This window comes from Mobula hypostoma, chromosome 10 (assembly GCF_963921235.1).
Source record: "Mobula hypostoma chromosome 10, sMobHyp1.1, whole genome shotgun sequence".
In the NCBI taxonomy this organism is placed as follows: Eukaryota; Metazoa; Chordata; class Chondrichthyes; order Myliobatiformes; family Myliobatidae; genus Mobula; species Mobula hypostoma.
This window is the reverse complement of record NC_086106.1, coordinates 50,609,704-50,633,691: the sequence shown is the minus strand read 5'-3', so window position 1 is coordinate 50,633,691 and position 23,988 is coordinate 50,609,704. Positions and strand designations below refer to the sequence as shown.

Genomic DNA, 23,988 nt, shown 5'->3' with positions numbered 1-23,988 from the left:
GACATTGCCTCAAGATTCAGGGGAGAAGATTTAGGATGGAGATGAGGAGAAACTGTTTTTCCCAGAGAGTGGTGAATCTGTGGAATTCTCTGCCCAGGGAAGCAGTTGAGGCTTCTTCACTAAGTATATTTAAGATACAGTTAGATAGGTTTTTACATAGTAAGGGAATTAAGGGTTATGGGGAAAAGGCAGGTAGATGGAGCTGAGTTTACGAACAGATCAACCATGATCTCATTGAATGGCGGGGCAGGCTCGATGGGCTGGATGGCCTACCCATGCTCTTATTCCTTATGTTCTTATGTACTCACTGGAGTTAAAAGGGGGGATCTCATTGAAACCTATTGAATATTGAAAGGTCTAGGTAGAGTGGATGCGGAGAGGATGTTTGCTATCATGGGGGAGCGGAAGGAGCTCTAGGACCAGAGGGCATAGACTCAGAATTGAGGGACACCCATTTAGAACAGAGATGAGGAAAACTTTCTGTCACCAGAGGGTGGTGAATTTGTGGAATTCATTGCCACAGATAGTTGTGCAGGCCAAGTTATTGCGTATATTTAAGGTGGGGGTATCATACAGTGGCGCAGGAGGCAGACCCAAATGCAAGACACAGACACTGAAGAACAAGGAACAGGACTAGGTGTGTCAAGAAAGCAAGGGAAGTGGGGAAGGAATGACGCTGGACATTGACACAGGCCCTGGATGAGACTAGGATACAGGGCCTGGGCTAGGACTTGACTAGGAAAGCGGAACCAGGACAAGGAACTAGGAACTAGGAGCCTGGGCTAGGACTCCGAGCCAGAGACTGGACAAAGACCCAGAACCTGGGTCATGGCTCGGGCTCAGACCCCAGAACTAGGAGAGGACATGACGTGGCTACAGGACTGGGCATGGCTTGGGTTCTTCGAGGCTTGGCTGCAGGACTAGACGAGGCTTGGGTTCTTCAAGGCTTAGGTATGGACTCTGAGCCAGAGACTGGGCAAGGACCCAGAACCTAGGTCTTGACTCAGGCTCAGACCCCAGAACCAGGCGAAAACATGACGTGGCTACGGGACTGGATGTAAGACTCCAGGGCAGGACGAGGGAACCCCAGCACCGTGCTGGGCGAGGCACATGGACAGGACAAGAACCCAAAGCCTTGACTTGGTCTTGGCAGGACAGGAACACAGGGACTTGGTCTTGGGAGAACAGGAACACAGAGACTTGGTCTTGGCAGGACAGGAACACAGGGACTTGGTCTTGGGAGAACAGGAACACAGAGACTTGGTCTTGGCAGGACAGGAACACAGGGACTTGGTCTTGGCAGGACAGGAACACAGGGACTTGGTCTTGGGAGAACAGGAACACAGAGGTTTGGTCTTGGCAGGACAGGAACACAGAGACTTGGTCTTGGGATAGACAGGAACGCATAGTGTGGTCTTGGCAGAACAGGAACACAGGGACTCTACTATGGAGATGCTGCGGAAACATAAAAAAGAATTTTCTGAGGAGTTCCAGCAGAAGTTCCAGCAACTCAGTGCTGAAATCAAACAAATTGATGTAAAATTGGACTCTATTCAAAAAACCTTAATGATTGCAATTACATTGATAATCAGTTGGTCAATGGGATGGGATTTACTCATCTGAAATCTTCAGTTATCTTCTCTAATTTAGCCTGTTCAACAGGGTCACACAGAACTGTCATACGAGGGGGCGCTGGGAACAGACCCAATGCAAGACACAGACACTGAAATACTAGGAACAGGACTTGACTAGATAGCTGGGACAAGAACACAGACTCGGGCTAGGACATTGGCTAGGCAAGCAGGACCTGGACGAGGAACTGTGAACTAGGAGCCTGGGCTTGGACTCCGAGCTGGAGACTGGACAAGGACCCAGAACCTGGGTCTAGGCTAGGACTCGGGACTAGGATCTTGGCAAGGACAGGACGTGGCTACAGAACAGTACGTGGAACACCTGAACAGGATGAGGCACATGGACAGGACAAGAACGCAAAACCTTGACTTGGACAGGACGAGGTTCTTGGGCGTGGATTGGACAGGACGAGGTTCTTAGATGTGGCTTGGACAGGACAAGGGAACCCCAGCACAGGACGAGGGAACCCCAGCACTGGGCTGGGCGAGGTACTCCTGGGCTGGATGAGGCACATAGTCAGGACGAGAACACGAAGCCTTGACTTGATCGAGGGAGAACAGGAACGCAGAGCCTTGATTGAGGGAGAACAGGAACGCAGAGCCTTCGTCGAGGGAGAAGACAGGAACATGGAACACAGAGCCGGGACTCATGCACAGAACACTGAGAGACAGATCTCCACTCAAGGTAGCAGCAAATGACCAGACCTACCCAGTATAGGTGATGGCACAAAGAGACGGTTCTCAAGACAAGGTAGCAGCAAACAGCCAGACCTACCTAGCGAAGGTGTGGACACAGAGACTGTTCCCAACTCAAGGTAGCGGGAAACGGCCAGACCAACCTAGTGAAGGCGTGGACACAGAGACAGTTCCTTATCTAGACACAGAAACAGTTCCTTATCTAGACACAGCAAGGCTCTGGATTGCTCTGGCGGTAGAACTTGACAGCGATACAGGCGAGGTTGCAGGCAAGTCTTCAGGCTAAGGCTTCAGGCAGAGGTTGCAGGCAAGGCTTCAGGCAGAAGGTGAAGGGAAGGGAAGGGACAGATCCAACCGCAGGGTAACGGCAAAGACGGCCTGACTTACCCCACGGAGGCAGGGATGGGATACTGACGAGACAAACCAGCAACCACACTTGAACCCAGGGCCACTTACATTCCCAGCCCGAAGACGAGCATCAGGTGCCTATGATTAAGCCCAACTGAAACAAAGGACAGCCGAAAGACCCGGAGTCCATGGACCAGATCGTGAACCGGAACACGGACTTCACAGACCGGACCATGACAAGAACAAGAACTACAGCAGAGAAGTTGCTTTCTAAAATGATGAACGAGTTTATTGTAATTCCCTATTTTTATTCTTCACAGGGGTAAACAGATTCATCAAGGACATTGAGATGATGATCGGGGAAAAGAGTTGGATATTCTGGCTGTGGTGGAGAGTCTGTTGGTTTTTTATCTCCCCATGCCTGCTGGCAGTAAGCAAATATTTTATTTCATAGCAATTTCTCTTGTTCAAAATCAAGTGACAGATTGTATTTCTGAACTTTCTTTGTGTTGTAATTTTATTCAGGCAGTTTTAATTTGGTCTTTCGTGACATTTGTTCCACCAACGTATGGCAATTTTCAGTATCCTTCCTGGGCAACAGCACTTGGCTGGTGTATGATTATTTTTTGTATAATATGGATCCCTATTATGGCCATTGTGAAAATTATCCAGACTGAGGGCTCCAGTTTACTTCAGGTAAGAAAATACTTCATGTCCTTTAAACTTTACACCTATGGAGATTCAAATGTCAGAACATAACGTGAATTGAGATGTTTGTCTACTATTGTTCCGCTGTAACTTTTTGCCTTAGAACTAAAACACATGAAAATAGATGCAGCTTACCTGACCCATTTAGTCTGCACCATCATTCCATATAATCATGACTGATCTGCCCAGACCTCAGCTTCACTTTCATAATAGTTGCCCCTTGCCTCTCTATTCCCCGATCTTTCAAATTTTAACCACCTCCTCCTCAAAGTCATCCAATGATCTATCCTACACAATCGTCTTGGTAGACAATTCCTGATTCAGCGTCCTCTGCCATAAGAAGTTCCTGTACACCATGGTTTTAAGTTTCGGCCCCTTACATTGTAACTATATCCCCTCATTCAGGACATCCCCACCATTTCAACTACCCCTTGGAAACATACCTGTTTCAATTAGATCACCCCCCATTCTTCTAAACATCAGAAATATAAATTCAACTTCTTTAGCCACCACTCATGATGGTGTAACCCTCTCATCCAATAATTATCCTGGGTGATCTCTTTGAACTGCTGGACTGTGCCCAATGCTACTATATTCTTCCTTAAATCATCTGACCGGAACTGTGCACTGTAGCCCAGGGTACAATTGTAAAAATACCTCTAAATGCTAACCCTCTTGTAATAAAAGCCAACCAGTCATTGTCTTCTCAACTTCTTGCTGCACCTGCCTGCTACCTTATTGAGATTGGTGCACAAGACCACCTGAATCTTACAGAACTCTATTTATTTGCAGTTTCTCTGTTCAGATAATAGACTGCTATTTGATTTCTGTCTCCTCAAATCCAACAGATATGCACAGAATATATGGTTATCTCATCTGCAGTTGCATATTAATTTATACATAAAGGGTTTTCTTGCCACTCCAAAGCCCCGTCCCCAGGTTTACTCCCCCCCTATGATCTCTTACTCTTTGCTCCTTCAGAGAAAAGGAACAGAGTTTGTAAGTTGAGTTGTCAAAACAGAATGTACACACAAGCTGTAAATTAAATCTGACACAGTATTCAATTGCTGTTATAACTAGCTAGCCTCACATGTTCCCCTTGAGGGACAAGATGGCACCGATAACTAGCGACTGTTTGCATACAGCTCTGATGGGAATCATCAAATATTCCCGTTTAGGACTACTACAGCTGCAATTTGAAATCCACAGTCACAGCCAAGGGTATTTCTGTAAGCAACATCGTTTAACACTTTAAAAATCTATCGATACTCAAAATTGGTGGATCTTGGACTGCAGACTCCAGTCATGGATGCAGTTTCCCTTTAAGAAAACGAAAGCATGGAAAACGAGCGGTCTCCTGGTATGATTAAAGCGTCGAGGTCTTAGACCCCCACTGGTGAATGTACAATCTCTGGAAAATAAAATTGAAGACTTTAGGCCAAAATTGCAGTACCAGAGGGACATCAGGGACTGCTGTGTACTTTGGTCATGGGAACATGGCTCATTCCCACCACTTTGAATGCAGCATGGTGGCCCATTGGCTTCACTATTCTCCACAAAGACAGCACTGCTCAGTCTTTTAAAGGTAGAGGAGGTGGAGTTTGCTTTATGATTGACTCATCATAGTGCACAGGCGTGGTGATTCAATCTCAGACCTGCTCACCTGACCTGGATATATAGCGGTCAAATGTTGTCCATACTTTCTGCCCAGGATGTTTTCCACCAGAATCCTGTTAAACGTGTACACTCCACCTCAGGCCAATGTCGGGTAGGCACTGGAGGAGCTGAGCAGCATGATCAGCGGTCACAAAACTGTGCGTCTAGATGCCTTCCTATCATTACAGGGGATTTCAAACAGGCCAGCTTGAAGTCTCTGAACAACTACCACCAACATATTTCCTGTGGAACCAACGCAGCCAACGCACTTGCCTGCTGTTACATCACCATCAAGAATGCTCACCATACTATCCCACGCCCACACTTTGGAAAGTCCTATCACCTAGCAATACTTCTACACTTAGTCTATATGCAGAAAGTAAAGACTGCAGCACAGGTGGTGAGAACCAAGAAGGTATGGTCGAGGAGAGACAGAAGAGCACTTACTGGACTGCTTTAAGTTGGTGGTCTGGACAATATTCAGGAATCATCTTTGACTCTGAAAGAATACGCCACAGTTGTCATCACCTTTATCAAGACCTACGTGGATGTGTGTGTGCCTTTGGGAACATACCGGACATACCCGAACCAAAAGCCATGGATGAACCAGGAGGTTCAAAGTCAGCTGAGGGCTTGATCTATGGCATTCAAGGCTGATGATCAAACTATGCACGGAGTCCAGGTACAACCTACAGAGTGCTATATTATAAGTAAAAAAAAATTCTGATTGAGGTTAGAGTCAGAATCAAATGCACATTAGCTGTGGCAGCATTTGCAGACCATTACTTGCTACAAAGTGAAACATAACATCATACGTGGCAGTGATGTTTCACTCCCAGATGAGCTCAATGCCTTTCAGGCATGTTTTGAAAGGGAGAATAAAACTACACCTGGGTAAATCCCTGAGCATCTGGTGACCCTGTGATCTCTGTCTCAGAGGCCGATTCCAGAACATTTTTCAAGAGGGTGAATACTCTCAAGGCATCAGGCCCTGATGGTGCACCTGTTAGGGCTCTGAAAACCTGTGCCAACCAACTGACAGGAACGTTCAAGGACATTTTCAATCTTTCACAGCTGCAGTCAGAGGTTCCCTGTTGTTTCAAAATGCTGACAATCATACCAAAGAAGAGCAGAATGAGCTTCCTCAATGACTATCACCCAGTTGCACTCACACCTACGGTGATGAAGTGCTTTGAGGGGCTAGTCATGGCCATACCTCCCTCTGCAACCGGATCCTTGACATCCTCACCAGGAGACCAGTCAGTGCGGATCAGAAATAACATCTCCTTTTCACTGACAATCAAAACTAGCACTCCATAAAGAAGTGTTCTTAGTCCTTTGCTCTACTCTCTCTACACCCATGATTTTGTGGCTAGGCACAGCTCGAACACCATCTATAAATTTGCCGATGCCGTTGATGGAATTTCAGATGGTGATGAGGAGATGCACAGGAGTGAGACAGATCAGCTGATTGAGTGGAGTCGCAACAACAACCTTGCACTCAACATCAGTAAGACCGAAAGAACGATCGTGGACTTTAGATGTCTAGGAAACACGCAGCAGTTCTGATCTAGGGATTGGCAGTGGAAAGGTGAGCAGTTTCAAGTTCCTGGGTGTCTCTGAAGATCTATCCTGGGCTCAACATATTGATGCAGTACAGAGAAGGCATGACAGCGGCAACATTTCATTAGCAATTTGAGGAGAATTGATATGTCAGCAAAGACTCTTACAAATTCCTTCAGATGTACAGTGGAGAGAATTCTAGCTGGTTGTTATCACCATATGGTATGGAGCGGCCACTGCTCGGGATTGTAAACAGTTGCAGAAAGTTGAAAGCTCAGTCAGCTGCATCAAGACCCCCATCATGGAGGACACCTTCAACAGGGGATGCCTCAAAAAGGTGGCATCCATCATCACTCAGGACATGCCCTCTCCTCATTGCTACCATCAGGGAGGAGGTACAGGAGCCTGAACACACACCTCCAACCTTTCAGGAACAGCTTCCTCCCCTCCACCATCAGATTTATGAATGGACAATGAACCCATGAACGCTACCTGACCTTTTTTGCTCATCTTTTTCACCACTTATTTATTTATAATTGTTCATATATACTTAATACTGTAATATATTATTTTATTATTGTTACTATGTATTGCAATATACTGCTGCCTCAAAACAATGAATTTCACAACATATGCCAGTGATATTCAAAGTTCAAAGTAAATTTATTATCAAAGTACATATCTGTCACCATTTGTGACCCTAAGATTCGTTTTCTTGTGGGCATACTCCGTAACTCCAATAACTATAATAATAAAATCAATGAAAGACAGCACCCAGCAGGGTGGACAACCAGTGTGCAAACGACCATCATCTGTGCAGATGCAAAAGAAAATAAAAATAATAAATAAGTAAGCAATTAATACTGAAAATATGAAATGAAGAGTCCTTGAAAGTGAGACCACAGTTTGTGGGAACAGTCCAGTGAATGGGCGAGTGAAGCTGAGTGAAGTTATCCCCACAGGTTGGAGAGCCTGATGGTTGAGGGATATTAGCTGTTCCAAAAGCTGGTGATATGAGTCCTAAGGCTCTTGTACCTTCTTCCTGATGACAGCAGCAAGAAGAGAGCATGATTCTGATTCTGAAGAATGAAACTGAAAATGCAATTTTCCTTCGATTCTGCTAAATGTCTCTGTCATTAGCTCTTAATTGGTACACCAGTTTTGTGTCTAATAGTTTTCCCCCCACAGGAAAGAGATAAATTTAATTGTCTTTTCTATTATTAAGACATGAAACAATTTTCTAAATACAAGTATAGAGTCAGAGTCAAAGTCCAAAGTAAATTTTATTATCAGAGTACATACATGTCACCATACAACCCTGAGGTTCTTTTTCCTGCGGGGATACTTAACAAATCTATAGAATAGTAACTGTAAACAGGATCAATAAACTGCAAACTGTGCAAAACATAGAACATTATAGCACAGGAGGACGTTCTTCGGCCTGTGATGCTGTAGAAAACTAATTTAAATTGAATTAAAAGCCTACTAAACTGGTCTTTTCTGCATACAAAGTCTATATCCCTTAATTCTCTATATATTTGTGTGCCTGTCTAAGAGTGCCTTAAAGATCTCTGTGGTATTTGCCTCCATTCCTGACAGTACATTCCAAGCACCGTCTACTCACCCACTGTTGTAATGCCTTCCTGGCAGCTTGAACCAGTCCGCCCATTCTCCTCTGACCTCTCTCATTAACAGGGCATTTTCACCCACAGAACTGGCACTCACTGAATGTTTTCTTTTTGTTTCTGCACCATTTTCAGTAAACTCTAGAGACTGTTGTACTTGAAAATCCCAGGATATCAGCAGTTTCTGAGATACTCAAACCACCCCATCTGGCACCACAGTCAAAGTCACTTAGATCACATTTGTTCACCATTCTGATGTTTGGTCTGAACAACAACTGAATATCTTAACCATGCCTGCATGCTTTTATGCATTGAGTTGCTGCCACATGATTGGATGATTAGATATTTGCATTAAAGAGCTAATACGAAGTGTATAATACATTTGAAATATCTTGAGATGAATGGAGAATCAATTATGTGGCAGCCTCTAGAAGGGGCTATAGGGAAAGCTACTATTGGCGTGACATAATACTACCCAGGATGAATTTCACCAATAACCTAGAGAGTTGTTGCATAGAGAACTGGCTTTGCAAATTATTGTTGTATATCTACAGCAGTAAATTGCTTATCCAGTCTTTAGTACATCAACCAAAGCCAGCTTGGTATAACTCTTGTTTACATTCATTGACATACAGCACGAGTAGGCACTTCCATCCCTTCAAGCCACGCAGTCCAGCAGTCCCCCAGTTTAACCCTAGCCCAGTCACAGGACGATTTACAATGACCAATTAACCTACCAACTGGTACATCTTTGGACTGTGAGAGGAAACCTGATCACCCAGAGGGAACCCACACGGTCAGAATCAGAATCAGAATCAGGCGTGTGACGTGAAGTTTGTTAACTTAACAGCAGCAGTTCAATGCAATACATAACCTAGCAGAGAAAAAATAATAATAAATAAAATAAAAATAATAATAATAAAAAAGTATTACGTATATTGAATAGATTTTAAAAAGCGCAAAAATAGAAATACTGTATATTAAAAACAAATGAGGTAGTGTCCAAAGATTCAATGTCCATTTAGGAATCGGATGGTGGAGGGGAAGAAGCTGTTCCTGAATCACTGAGTGTGTGCCTTCATTCACAAGGGGAGAACGTGCAAACTCCTTACAGGCAGTGGCAGGAATTTATATATAATCTATACACCTAGTACAGATCATTTATCAATACAAACTCATGTTGTCATACGTTTACGTGAACCCTTTTCTATTATAAATCCCTATTTCTGCATTCTAGCGACCAGTTCTGCTGTCTATCTCCACAACTTTGCATTCTGCTACTTTTTGCTTTGCATTGCAAAGGAATTTCACTGCCAATTTTTTCTTCCAACGTTATTAGCAGTTTTATTAAATCAAATTTTAAACAAGTTGTGAAATCCAACTCAAGACAATGGCAAGCAACATCACATCACTATTGACTGGGAAATTTAGGCCAATATCTATGATGCCTGAAAAAGTGTCCCGATCTCTGAGAAAGCTCAAAATGGGAAATAAAACAGAGAACAAATATAATACAGTGACGTAATGTTATCACTGGAACAAAAACAAAGTAAATCACAGAAAATATGGTCCAATGATAAGCAAAACTATGTTAATTGTAATATAAAAATATGGATAAAATGTACATCTAAACTAAAGCTGCTTGGTCTCAATAGTGATGCTGACTTAACTCTGTTTTGTACAGATTTAAACACTTGTCTGCTCGCAAGTTATAACTTGGGATTTTGGTCACTGCCTAGTGAACTAAAGTTTATTACACTTCATTTTTTTTCCTCAACTACCTGTTATTATAAGAAAGCAGACACTAATTATTGAAACTTGATACTCAAAACAGACATACCCTCAGTGATCACCTTATTAGTTGCCTCCTGTACCTCATAAGCTCCTGTGTCAAATAAAGAGGCCACTAAGTGTACATTTGTGGTCTTCTGCTTTTGTAGCCCATCCACATCAAGGTTCAACATGTTATGCATTCAAAGAGGCTTGTCTGCACTCCATTGGAGTAACAAGTAGACATTTAAGTTATTGTCACTTTCCTGTCAGCTTGAACTGGTCTGGCCATTCTCCTCTGACCTCTCTCATTAACACGGCATTTTCAGTGAACTGCTGATCACTGGATGCTTTTTTAAGAAGTTTTTTTGCACCATTTTCTGTAAAGTCTGGAGACTGTTGTGCATGAAAATCGCAGGATTGAAAGTACATTCCTGTTAGAATAAAAAAAGCAAGTCTAACAGGTTCAGGGAACCTTGGTTATCGAGGGATATGAAGGCCTGGGTAAAGTAAACAGGTACATATCAGGCATAGGGAGTTAGGATCAAATGAGGTGATTGAGGAGTATAAGAAATATTGGATAACACTCGAGAGAAATCAGAAGGGCTAAAAGAAACATTCAAGTTCGAAGTAAATTTATCGAAGTACGTATATGTTACCATATACTACTTTGAGACACATTTTCTTGCAGGCATTCAGAGGAAAAAAGAGAATGGTAGGGCACTGAGGTGTGCAGTTGAACAAAGGAACCTGGGAAAACAGATCCACAATAACTTGCAAGTGATGTCACAGCTAGATAGGGTCATAAAGAGAGCTTTTGGCTCATTGGCCTTCATAAATCAGGGTACTGTACTGACTACAGTCGCTGAAATTGTTTAGAATGTTGGTGAGACCAAGTGTGGAGTATTTTGTGCAGTTTGGTCACCTACTTACAGGAAAGATCAATAAGCTTGGAAGAGCGCAGAGAAGTTTTACACAGATGTTGCCAGGGCACGAGGGCCTGAGTTATGAGAATGAGGGGAGATCTTATCGAGGTTTACAAAATTCGAAGGGGTATAGATAGGGAGAATCATGCAGGTTTCTCTCCCCTCAGATTGTGTGAAAACAGAACTAGAGATGATAAGGGATAGGGTGAAAGGTGATGTATGTAAGGGGACTACTTCACTCAGAGGGTGGTGTGAGTGTGGGATGAGCTGCCGGAGGAAGTGTGGATATGCGTTCAACTGTAATTTTTAAGAGAAGTTTAGATAGGTACATGAATGAGAGATGTCTGGAGGGACGTGGTCCAGGTACAGATTGATGGGACTAGGCAAAAAAAAACAGGCTGGCATGGACTAGATGGGCCAAAGGGCCTACTTATGTGCTTTAGTGCTCTCCGACTGTTTGCCTCCAAGTCTGCAGACAGAAGTTTTCCTTTCACACACTCTAAATGACACTAATAGCTGCAATGTAAATGAAGCCTCATTGTTAAGACAGGTATCACAGGGCTGCTTGATCCATTTTCACAACACCATGTTTGTTAACAACCTCTCCACTGCTGAAAGCTTCAAACCTATTTTTTAATTAACTCATATTTTAACTCCCATATCACCCTCACTGAAATCTCTTTTACCCTCGATAAATTTCTGATGTTCATAACCTTTGTTGCCTATACTGTATATTGCAGTAGTTTTGTTGCCAATATTCTGAATTTTAATTTTTTAGACTTGCACAAATCATTCAGTTGTTCTCACCATCATTAGCAAAGTGATCACCAGCAATTCTACATCTGTCTGAACTTTTAACCTAGACTCCACTCTTTCAATAACTCCAACTTTCCTTTGCTTAACGGTGCTGACAGAATTGTCAGCCACTTTGATACTGCTCTCTTTCATTCTGTCTCTAAACAGAATTCTTTTGAAAAAAATGCTTCTCAAAGTTCTCTTTGACTAAGATTTCAAGCACCTTTTCAAACCTCTCCATTCCTGGCTCAATGCCCTCTGTCCTTTTGAAATTTCATTTGCTACATTGAAAGAATGATCCAGATAGTAGAAAACAGAGAGCTAAAGGAGTTAATCAGTAGCAGTTTAACAGTTACAGCCTTTGGGAATGACATGCTAAAATAAATTGTAGTCTAATCTCAGAACATAGCTACAGTAGCAGGCTATTCTGCCTCTCACACTTATTCTATAGTTCAATTGTATCATGGTTGCATCAATATTTTGGTTTTATTTACTTGTCTTTGTTTCATGTACCTTATCTAACAAAAGTCTATCAAACCTGACTTTAAGTCAGTTGACTCATCCTCAGATGAAGTAAAAATCAGAACATCCCCATGTTCTTCACCTTCCACAATGAGTCTGTACAGTCCATCCTCACTATTTAATCCTTTTAACTTGCTTGCAGATCATTTAGGATCAGGAATTTTCTGTGTTTATGGTAAGTTTAAATCAAACAGAAATTATTAAGGAACTATTTTTCTTTTTGCAGAAAATCACCAATTCTTTCAAGCCAGCTCCAGACTGGGGTCCATATTTAAAGCAACACCGAGGGGAAAGATACAGCAATAAGCATGATTCTAAACAAACTACTCTGTCTGAGATGGCAAAACTTTAGACAATTCTTACAATTCAATTTGTAAATATTATTTCAAATGTTGAAGAATATTTGTAAAAGTTGGTTTTAAAAGAATAGGTAACATATTTCCCTTAATGAATCTGTCAAAATACAGGAACAATTTTAAGGACACAAGTTTGTCATGTATAGTTTTGTCAGTGAAAAGCATTTATTGGAAATTCATGCTTGTAATTCCAATGTGGACACCAAATGGCATACACCGTGCCTGAAAGTACACATTCATTAAATTATCCCTCTCCATTTTCACTTCTTAAAAAGTCATTTTCTGAAATATTTAAACAGTGATATTGGCAAGCATCTTTACTTCAAAAAGTGGATAAACTAAAATTAAGAAAAGTAATGGAACTGGAACCAAACCCATCTTAAGACCAACCACTTTAATTTTTAATGAAAATAGGACAAGGAGTGACAGTACAAAATGCTCCTGAGAAGGAGATTGGACATTTAACTAATATATTACATGCCTTTATTTTAATAAACATTCTATTTTTAATCATTGACAACTGGGTTTCCCAGGTCTCAGGGAAAGGTGTGAAGGACAGAATCCACGTGCAATAGACTTATGGACCATAGGAGCAAGAATATTTCCTCCTGGACCAACAAGCTACCGATTAAACACCATCCTTGTTCCCAGCTGACTAATGTTAGGCCTGTTCATCTCCATCAGAATACTCATCCATGATCTGCTTCCCATTAACTGTACCAAAACAAGCCCTACTTCAGTCAGGAACCCCAGCTCCACCCTTCAGACCAACTGCATAGTGCTCTGCCAACAATCATGATTCCAGATCTAACACTGGCAAGCCACTTGCCCAAAATCTCAATATACCATAAACTGACCACAACTGACATGTCATCATAATCCGGCACTTTGGCCATTATCTCTGCTCTGAAATCTAAATACACCACCCCACTATGATCTTACTCATTCTTAATGACCTGTTCTGGTAGTGTTGGGCCGTGAGAAGTCAGGTATCCCAGCTCATTAAACACTGGTCTGTTATTCAAGCATAGGAATTTAAAGAAGCCCTGTAACTAAAGTCTGCAGGGCATTTAGAAATGCTTATCAACCACATAGCTACAGCCCCTTCCCGCTCCCCCCAGCCTTTATAGAACAGTCCTAAGAATATAATCTACTCTAAAGTTTTCCTAGTTTTTCAGGTACACCAACCTCCTGGCATTCATTGGTGGAGACAGCCAATGGTAACAGTAACAATTATAGCTAAGCGCTCACCTTATCAGACCTGAAGAGTGCAGATGGGGGGGGACCCTGGGGAGTTAAGTGTAACACTCAAACTATACAGGCAACCCATTAGCAACATCTTTCAGTCACTGAGGCAGAATAATTTGTAAAACCTTTTAGCAATTGGCTTGCTACCTTGAGAGATGGCTCTTCAGGTCATCGTGACCCCCCCTTACCAGACTCTGAGCAAGACACCCCTGCTGCCATTGGCTCACTGGTTCTTCCCCCATCCTCGCCATTCAACCTCTTGACAACCAGAGAGGAGATGTATGTCAAGTCCAAGCTGAAAACCTTGGTACACGACCTCTGGCCCCTGCCATTCTACAGATGATCATCTTGCAAACTGTAAATAAATTTCTTTGATAATTGGTACATAACAATTGATATTTTATGAGTGGAAGCTAACCACTCCCAGACTTAGAGCACTTATAAACATAAATGGACTTGTATAATGGACTTCAATTAATTCCTAAACTTATTGTTTGTATCTATTATGAAGATGACCAAGTGACTGTCTGGTTGGCAAAGCACCCCCATTTGCCTCCAATCCAGTGAGGATGTTGCTCCTCTCACAATATGATTCAGTGAGAGCCACCTCCTCTCAACTTTACAGATTACATGGTGCCTACCATGTAGGTTCACAAACAAAGGTTAATTAAGTGGAGGGGAGGATTCAGAAGCACAATACTCAAATGCATTTTAAACAGATTTATTCCTTTCTTGAAAATTTACTATAAATGAATTCATGTCCAGAAATGCATATTGAAAACTTCAGGGCGTAGATCAGAATATGAACACTAATCCCTGATCTATTTTTTTCTATAGGAAAAAGATTTTCAGAATCTGTACAGATTGTTCTTGAGCTGAAGCATATTTGTTTCATTGACTGCTTTTTGCTCCCATCATATCACTTTATATCATAAATTATCCAAAGACCTCTTGTATACTCACAGTTATTCTCTTCCAACTTATTTCAAGTCCTGGGTAGTTGCTAATTAAAAGTGGCAGGGCAGCTTTGAATTGCCCAACTAATATATACAGATTACATCATTGACAGGACTGTTTGGACTATCTGTCCATAATCAGAATTTGTTTCCTTAAGTTAGGTGGTGAATTAAGTCATTTTACTTTTCTTTCAGGTTAAATTGATCCACGGGTGAATGATAATATAGATTCTAAAGGATTTTTTTAAGTGTAGGTTTTTCATGATTACTTAACACTACCCCTTCCTGGTTCATCTGAAGCTGATGTATTTCAATTTCTTTAACTTTAAATTACAATCTCTTATATTTGGTCTTTCACCAATGTGTCTGAACTCATATCACAATTGCATATGGTTGCTTATAAATTTCATAGCTACAAATTTACAAGTTGGACTAAAGATTGAACGAAAGCAGAACATCAAATAAAAATGGTCTAGGAAAATCTCCAAAATTTTCATGTAATAAAGAACGAATTTCACTTCCTCCAGTAACCATTTGGGAAAATCATTGAACCAGAAAATATTCCAGAGTTTTTGCTGTAGAGATTTGATAAGAATGCTGTCCTACACATTGCCTTTGTTACACAAGTGTAATTTAACCTTTAAAGCTGCTGTTGTACTTGCTTTGTAATGATGCAACTAAAGCACAGTTACAATTCAACTGAGTGAATCAAATTCAGTAAATGTCCGAAGACAAAACGCAACACCATTTAGGCATGCTGTTTTGGACAAGAACACCAACCTTGTATATTTATTTAATATTAAGTAAAATAGATACTGAGCTATGGAGAAATACAAGGAATAGTTTGCATTGCTTTCACATGATGGTATGAAAATCCAAATGGCATTATATGCTGGAAACTTCTACAAAGGTGAGATGAAACTGGTAAAATAACACTAGTAAAAGTAAATGTATTTAATAGGATTTTGTTTAAATGAAGAATAAATATTAAACTAACTCGGTTTCACAGAGTAGCCAGCTTCTGTGTATTCAATATAATTATGTTTTAATAAAATCCAAATTAGATTTAGGAATTTTGTTTTTCTATGTTCATTTTTGTGAATTAAAGTTTTTGTTTCCTAAAATCCCTGTCCTATATTTTTTTCTTTAAACTAAAAAGCAGATGGTTAGACATCGTCAGTATGCTTAACAACAGGATTCTGAAGATAATGATTTGAACAAACTCTAACTGGTGAGGGCATTTGTAGAAAGTCACTGCAGTTCATCTGTGTATATACATTGCCAATACTGGTACATCATGGGCCCTGCAATAATTTTTGCATATAGTTCAGGTAACCGTGAGAAGAGGAAACATCAATCTTGTCCGGAAAAGGAAAGGGCCACCAAAGATAATCTCTCTTTTCTGGAACTGCATATTTCTGCAGTCACTACAGAAAAATCTCAAGCCTTAATTTTAATGCAGCGATGAACACACCCCAATATCCAAACGGCTCAATTTAAGATAGAGGCTGTCAACTTCACTATTTGAACTGAAACATTACTAGCTAATTCAACTAGTGTATATCAGTTAAACACTCAATTAATCCTTTATAGTCATCCAACATCACCTCAGGTTCTGCTGCGATTTTGAAGATTTTCTGTAATTTCCAATTTGGGCCAATAAAAGTGATCATTTGTTGGTACAGTTACACAACATCTTCTCAATAGTTGTATCCAAATAATCCTTCTAAACAAGTCCATGAGAGAGTTGGGGGTGGGGTGAGTGCAGAGTGCAGAAATGTTGAAAACATTGACAGAGCTGGTTTGGGTCACCAGGCACCTGTATCTGCACTTGCAAGAACTACCGGCACATTAACAATGAGCCTATTGAGCCAAAACAGTTCATTTCCCTTGCACAATATTTCAAAGGATTAAGAAATACTGCAGCAAGAAATTTCACTCTGATATCAGAAGGGAGAGATTCAGGGAAATTGGTGGGGCGGGTGGCACAAGGTTTGAGGGATTGGATTTCTTTTCTTTCTTTTTCAATATTTCTATTAATTTCTTACATACAAGAATACAGAGTGCAGTAGGATGTATAATATATATCGATTACAATACATTGAAATCACAGATAGAGTATAATTACCCCATATCCATATAAATTAAATTTAAACATAATACTGAAAAGAGATAATTTTATTATACAAAAGAAATCTAAACCCACTACCAGAAAATAAACAGCTGTTAGGTTAAAAAAAAAGGGAAAAATCCTTAACACATTAACATCCTATCTGTGCTTAATAGCAAATCAAAGATTTTGAAAATAATTCAAAGAAGGTCCCCACAATATTAAAAAATCTTGTCTGGGTTCAGAAATTGAACAGCAAATCTTCTTTAAATTTAAGCAAAAAAAAACATCATGTAACCAATGAGTATGAGTAGGCCGAGTGGCATCCTTCCACTTAAGCAACAATGTCCTCCTGGCTATAAGAGAAATAAAGGCCAAAATATGCAAATCATGTGTCTCCAAAATAATTTAATTTCCTCCAACAATACCAAATAAGGCAGTCAAAGGTTTAGGTTTAAAATTTACCTTAAAAAGCACCAAAAAAGTTTGAAATACTTCCTTCCAATATTTTTCAAGACTCGGACAAGTCCAAAACATATGGATTAATGAAGCTTCTCCATTATTCCCTCTATCACAATAGGGAGATATACCCGAATAAAAATGAGACAGCTTGTCTTTAGACATATGGGCTCTATGAATCACTTTAAATTGTAGAAGGGAATGATGAGCACATAACGATGAGGTATGAACCAATTTAAAAAGTTCCTTCCAAGTGTCCTCAGAAATTGAAATCTGTAAATCTTATTCCCAAAGATTTTTAATTTTATAAAGGAATATTTCTCATTCCCAACAACATACCATAAATATTAGATATAGATGCATTATGGAAGGGTTTCAAATTTTAAAATTTTGTCAAGTAAATTTTTACCTGGACGTTTAGGAAATGTATGTACTCGAGAATGCAAAAATTCTCTAATTTGTAAATATCAGAAAAAGTGAGTTCTCAATAGGCTATACCTAACTGACAGTTGTTCAAATGAAGAGAGACTATCTCCAACAAACAAATCATGAAAACATTTAATACTCAATCTATTCCACTCTTTAAAAACTACATCAGACATAGAAGGTTTAAAAAAAGTTAGAAAAAATGGGACTTGAAATTGAAAAATTCAATAAACCAATATATTTTCTAAATTGTACTCAAATCCTCAAAGTGTGCTTAACTACAAAATTATCAGTTAAGTTACTTAAAGATTTGAAGATCTGAAAAGAGAAATGATAGAAAATTTATTAACAGAGTTAGCTTCTAAAAAAGCCCAAACCGGACAGTCCTGTCGATTAACATAATATAACCAAAACGTAAGATTCCATATATGATATGACTGCCCAGTAATAAATCTTAAAATTGGGTAAGACTAAACCTCCATTCTTTTTAGGTTTTTGAAGATGAACTTCACTTAATCGGGAAATTTTATTTTTCTATATATAAGAAGATATAGTAGAATCCAAAGAATCAAAAAAGGATTTAGGATTAAAAACAGGTATGGCCTGAAATAAATATAAAAATTTAGGCAAAATATTCATTTTAATAGAAGTGATTCGGCCAATCAACGATAAAGAGAGGGGTGACCAATTTCTTAACATAATTCAGAAGTGTAAAAAACTTTTCTTTAAAAAGGAATTTATAATTCCTACTAATTGTTACGCCCAAATAAGTAAATTGATTTCTTACAATTTTAAAAGGAAGGTTAGTATTGGTTAATACCAAATTATTCAAAGGAAAAGGTTCACTCTTTTGAAAGTTAAGTTTATATCCTGAAAACTGACTAAAGCAGGAGAGAAAAGAAAGTAGAGAAGGTAAAGAAGACTCCACATTAGAATTGTAGAGCAAAAGGTCATCAGCATAAAGTGAAACTTTGTGGGTAATACCCCTCTTAAGATACCAGTGATATCATTGGATTCCTGGAAAGTGATAGCTAAAGGTTCTAAGACCAAATCAAAAAGCAAAGGACTCAAAGGACAACCTTGCCTAGTTCCACGATGAAGTTTAAATAGTTTAGAGTACTGACAGTTAGTAAGAACCTGAGTGGAGGGAGAAAAGTAAAGTAATTCAATCTATTGAATAAAATTGGGCCCAAAGTTAAATTTTTCTAAAGTTTTAAATAAGTAATTCCATTCAACCCAATCAAAGGCTTTCTCAGCATCTAAGGATATCACATATTCCAAAATCTCTTTAGAAGGAGAATAAAAAACATTCAATAAATGACAAATATTAAAGTGGGAGTATCGATTTTTGGTAAATCCAGTCCAATCATCAGAGATAATAGATGGCAAAATATTTTCAATCCTATGAGCCAAAAGTTTACATAAAATTTTAGTATCAACATTAAATAAGGAAATAGGTCTCTAAGAAGAGCATTCAATTGGGTCCTTATTCCTTTTAAGAATAAGAGAAATGGAGGCTTCATACAAAAGATTGTTGCAACTTACCTAATTTAAAAGAGTCAGAAAGGACTGAATATAAACGAGGTATAAGCAAAGAGGGAAAAAGCCTTATAAAACTCTTCAGAAAATCCATCAGGACCCGGAGCCTTTCCCGAGTGCAATGAGTGAATAACCTCGGCAATTTCCTCATAAGAAATAGGTTGATCCAACAATTTTCAAATATCATCAGAAAGTGTAGGAATGGTTAATCGATCTAAAAAATTATTCATTAGAGTATTATCTTTAGGAGGATCAGAACTATAAAGTTTAGAGTAGAATTCTCTAAAAGCATCGTTTATTTCCAAATGATCAGATGTTTTTCAGATGTTTCAACATAATTGTATAAGGGCTAAGAGAGTTGTAAAAGAGCGCCTGAAGGCTTTATGTGTCAATGCAAGGAGCATTCGTAATAAGGTGGATGAATTGAAAGTGCAGATTGTTATTAATGATTATGATATAGTTGGGATCACAGAGACATGGCTCCAGGGTGACCAGGGATGGGAGCTCAACGTTCAGGGATATTCAATATTCAGGAGGGATAGACATGAAGGAAGGGGAGGTGGGGTGGCATTGCTGGTTAAAGAAGAGATTAACGCAATAGAAAGGAAGGACATAAGCCAGGAAGACGTGGAATCAATATGGGTAGAGCTGCGTAACACTAAGGGGCAGAAGACGCTGGTGGGAGTTGTGTACAGGCCACCTAACAGTAGCAGTGAGGTCGGAGATGGTATTAAACAGGAAATTAGAAATGTGTGCAATAAAGGAACAGCAGTTATAATGGGTGACTTCAATCTACATGTAGACTGGGTGAACCAAATTGGTAAAGGTGCTGAGGAAGAGGATTTCTTGGAATGTATGCGGGATGGTTTTTTGAACCAACATGTCAAGGAACCAACTAGAGAGCAGGCTATTCTGGACTGGGTTTTGAGCAATGAGGAAGGGTTAATTAGTGATCTTGTCGTGAGAGGCCCCTTGGGTAAGAGTGACCATAATATGGTGGAATTCTTCATTAAGATGGAGAGTGACATAGTTAATTCAGAAACAAAGGTTCTGAACTTAAAGAGGGGTAACTTTGAAGGTATGAGACATGAATTAGCTAAGATAGACTGGCAAATGACACTTAAAGGATTGACGGTGGATATGCAATGGCAAGCATTTAAAGGTTGCATGGATGAACTACAACAATTGTTCATCCCAGTTTGGCAAAAGAATAAATCAAGGAAGGTAGTGCACCCGTGGCTGACAAGAGAAATTAGGGATAGTATCAATTCCAAAGAAGAAGCATACAAATTAGCCAGAGAAAGTGGCTCACCTGAGGACTGGGAGAAATTCAGAGTTCAGCAGAGGAGGACAAAGGGCTTAATTAGGAAGGGGAAAAAAGATTAGGAGAGAAAACTGGCAGGGAACATAAAAACGGACTGTAAAAGCTTTTATAGATATGTAAAAAGGAAAAGACTGGTAAAGACAAATGTAGGTCCCCTGCAGACAGAAACAGGTGAATTGATTATGGGGAGCAAGGACATGGCAGACCAATTGAATAATTACTTTGGTTCTGTCTTCACTAAGGAGGACATAAATAATCTTCCAGAAATAGTAAGGGACAGAGGGTCCAGTGAGATGGAGGAACTGAGCGAAATACATGTTAGTAGGGAAGTGGTGTTAGGTAAATTGAAGGGATTGAAGGCAGCTAAATCCCCAGAGCCAGATGGTCTGCATCCTAGAGTGCTTAAGGAAGTAGCCCAAGAAATAGTGGATGCATTAGTGATAATTTTTCAAAACTCGTTAGATTCTGGACTAGTTCCTGAGGATTGGAGGGTGGATAATGTAACACCACTTTTTAAAAAAGGAGGGAGAGAGAAACCGGGGAATTATAGACCGGTTAGCCTAACGTCGGTGGTGGGGAAACTGCTGGAGTCAGTTATCAAGGATGTGATAACAGCACATTTGGAAAGCGGTGAAATGATCGGACAAAGTCAGCATGGATTGGTGAAAGGAAAATAATGTCTGACGAATCTCATAGAATTTTTTGAGGATGTAACTAGTAGAGTGGATAGGGGAGAACCAGTGGATGTGGTATATTTGGATTTTCAAAAGGCTTTTGACAAGGTCCCACACAAGAGATTAGTGTGCAAACTTAAAGCACACGGTATTGGGGGTAAGGTATTGGTGTGGGTGGAGAATTGGTTAGCAGACAGGAAGCAAAGAGTGGGAATAAACGGGACCTTTTCAGAATGGCAGGCAGTGACTAGTGGGATACCGCAAGGCTCAGTGCTGGGACCCCAGTTGTTTACAATATATATTAATGACTTGGATGAGGGAATTAAATGCAGCATCTCCAAGTTTGCGGATGACACAAAGCTGGGTGGCAGTGTTAGCAGTGAGGAGGATGCTAAGAGGATGCAGGGTGACTTGGATAGGTTGGGTGAGTGGGCAAATTCATGGCAGATGCAATTTAATGTGGATAAATGTGAAGTTATCCACTTTGGTGGCAAAAATAGGAAAACAGATTATTATCTGAATGGTGGCCGATTAGGAAAAGGGGAGGTGCAACGAGACCTGGGTGTCATTATACACCAGTCATTGAAAGTGGGCATGCAGGTACAGCAGGCAGTGAAAAAGGCGAATGGTATGCTGGCATTTATAGCGAGAGGATTCGAGTACAGGAGCAGGGAGGTACTACTGCAGTTGTACAAGGCCTTGGTGAGACCACACCTGGAGTATTGTGTGCAGTTTTGGTTCCCTAATCTGAGGAAAGACATCTTTGCCATAGAGTGAGTACAAAGAAGGTTCACCAGATTGATTCCTGGGATGGCAGGACTTTCATATGAAGAAAGACTGGATGAACTGGGCTTGTACTCATTGGAATTTTGAAGATTGAGGGGGGATCTGATTGAAACGTATAAGATCCTAAAGGGATTGGACAGGCTAGATGCAGGAAGATTGTTCCCGATGTTGGGGAAGTCCAGAACGAGGGGCCACAGTTTGAGGATAGAAGGGAAGCCTTTTAGGACCGAGATTAGGAAAAACTTCTTCACACAGAGAGTGGTGAATCTGTGGAATTCTCTGCCACAGGAAACTGTTGTGGCCAGTTCATTGGCTATATTTAAGAGGGAGTTACATATGGCCCTTGTGGCTACGGGGGTCAGGGGGTATGGAGGGAAGGCTGGGGTGGGGTTCTGAGTTGGATGATCAGCCATGATCATAATAAATGGCGGTGCAGGCTCGAAGGGCCAAATGGCCTACTCCTGCACCTATTTTCTATGTTTCTATGTTTCTATGTTTTATCACCATTAGCTTTACAAATTTCTTTAATTTGACATTTAACTATAAAGGTCTTTAATTGGTTAGCTAGTAGTTTACCCGTTTTATCTCCATGAACATAATACTGGCTTTTATCTTTTAAAAGTTGCATTTCAATTGGTAAGTTAAGATCAGATCGTATTTAGTTCTAATTTCAACACACCTTTTATATAAAACAGGATCTGGAGCCAAAGCATATTTTTGGTCTAATTGTTTCAACTGATTGGCTAGCTCAATTCTCTCCTTATTAGCTATTATCTTAACACTTGCGGTAAAAGCAATAATTTGACCTCTAATATAAGCCTTAAAAGCATCCCATAAAATAAGCCTAGAAGTCTCTTCTAGCATATTCTCTTCAAAAAAAAAGAATAATTTGTCTCTCTAAAAATTTTAAAAAATCTTACTCTGATAACAAAATTGGATTAAAACGCCGGAATCTGTTTATTTGGGAGACACCCGGAAGATTTAAAGATAAAAACACAGGACCCTCATCTGAAACAGCAATTTCTTTATATTCACAGGATTGAACTAATGGAATCAATTGACTATCAACAACAACAAAAAAATCAATCCTGGAATACGTATTATGAACATGAGAAACAATGAGTACTCTTTATCTGTTGGATGCAAAAAACACCAAACATCAACAATATCACATTTCATTAGAAAGACTGGATAACAGTGGCAGATCTACTACAAGTCAATTGTTTAGAAGAAGAACAATCTGAAACAGGATCTAAACAACAGTTGAAGTCTCCTCCTAAAACCAAAGAATATAAACTTAAATCTGGTAAAAGCGGAAAAAAAATTCAAAAAAGCCTGGGTCATCTATATTCGAGGCATACAAATTAGCAAAAACCATTAATTTATTATCTAATTTCCCTGAGACTATAACAAAACGCCCATTGGTATCAGACACTACATTAAGTTGAACAAAAGAAACTGAATTGTCTATAAGAATCGAAACTCTTCTTGCCTTAGTCTGAAAGGAGGAATGGAAAAATAAACCCTTCCAATGGCTGAAAAGATGTAAATTATCACATTTACGAACATGTGTTTCTTGTAAAAAAATAATTGAGACATTCAATTTCTTAATATAATTAAATAGCTTATTACGTTTCACGGGATGGTTTAATCCTTTCACATTAAAACATTTGTTGCCACGGGCAGCAGTGGAGGCCAAGTCATTGGGTGTATTTAAGGCAGAGATTGATAGGTATCTGAGTAGCCAGGGCATCAAAGGTTATGGTGAGAAGGCAGGGGAGTGGGACTAAATAGGAGAAAATGGATCAGCTCATGATAAATGGTGGAGCAGACTCAATGGGCTGAATGGCCTACTTCTGCTCCTTTGTCT

General features: G+C 39.9%; 1 protein-coding gene across 1 annotated transcript in view; it reads left to right on the top strand.

The window, feature by feature from the left end:
- LOC134352894 (sodium- and chloride-dependent neutral and basic amino acid transporter B(0+)-like) overlaps window positions 1-15,852 on the top strand; it is a 73,438-nt gene extending 57,586 nt beyond the window's left edge. The window contains exons 12-14 of the mRNA XM_063060476.1: window positions 2,996-3,105; window positions 3,201-3,371; window positions 12,467-15,852. Coding sequence (XP_062916546.1) covers window positions 2,996-3,105; window positions 3,201-3,371; window positions 12,467-12,592 — 407 coding nt within the window. The 3' untranslated portion in view covers window positions 12,593-15,852. The remainder of the gene's footprint in view (window positions 1-2,995; window positions 3,106-3,200; window positions 3,372-12,466) is intronic.
- Window positions 15,853-23,988: the final 8,136 nt, after the last annotated feature.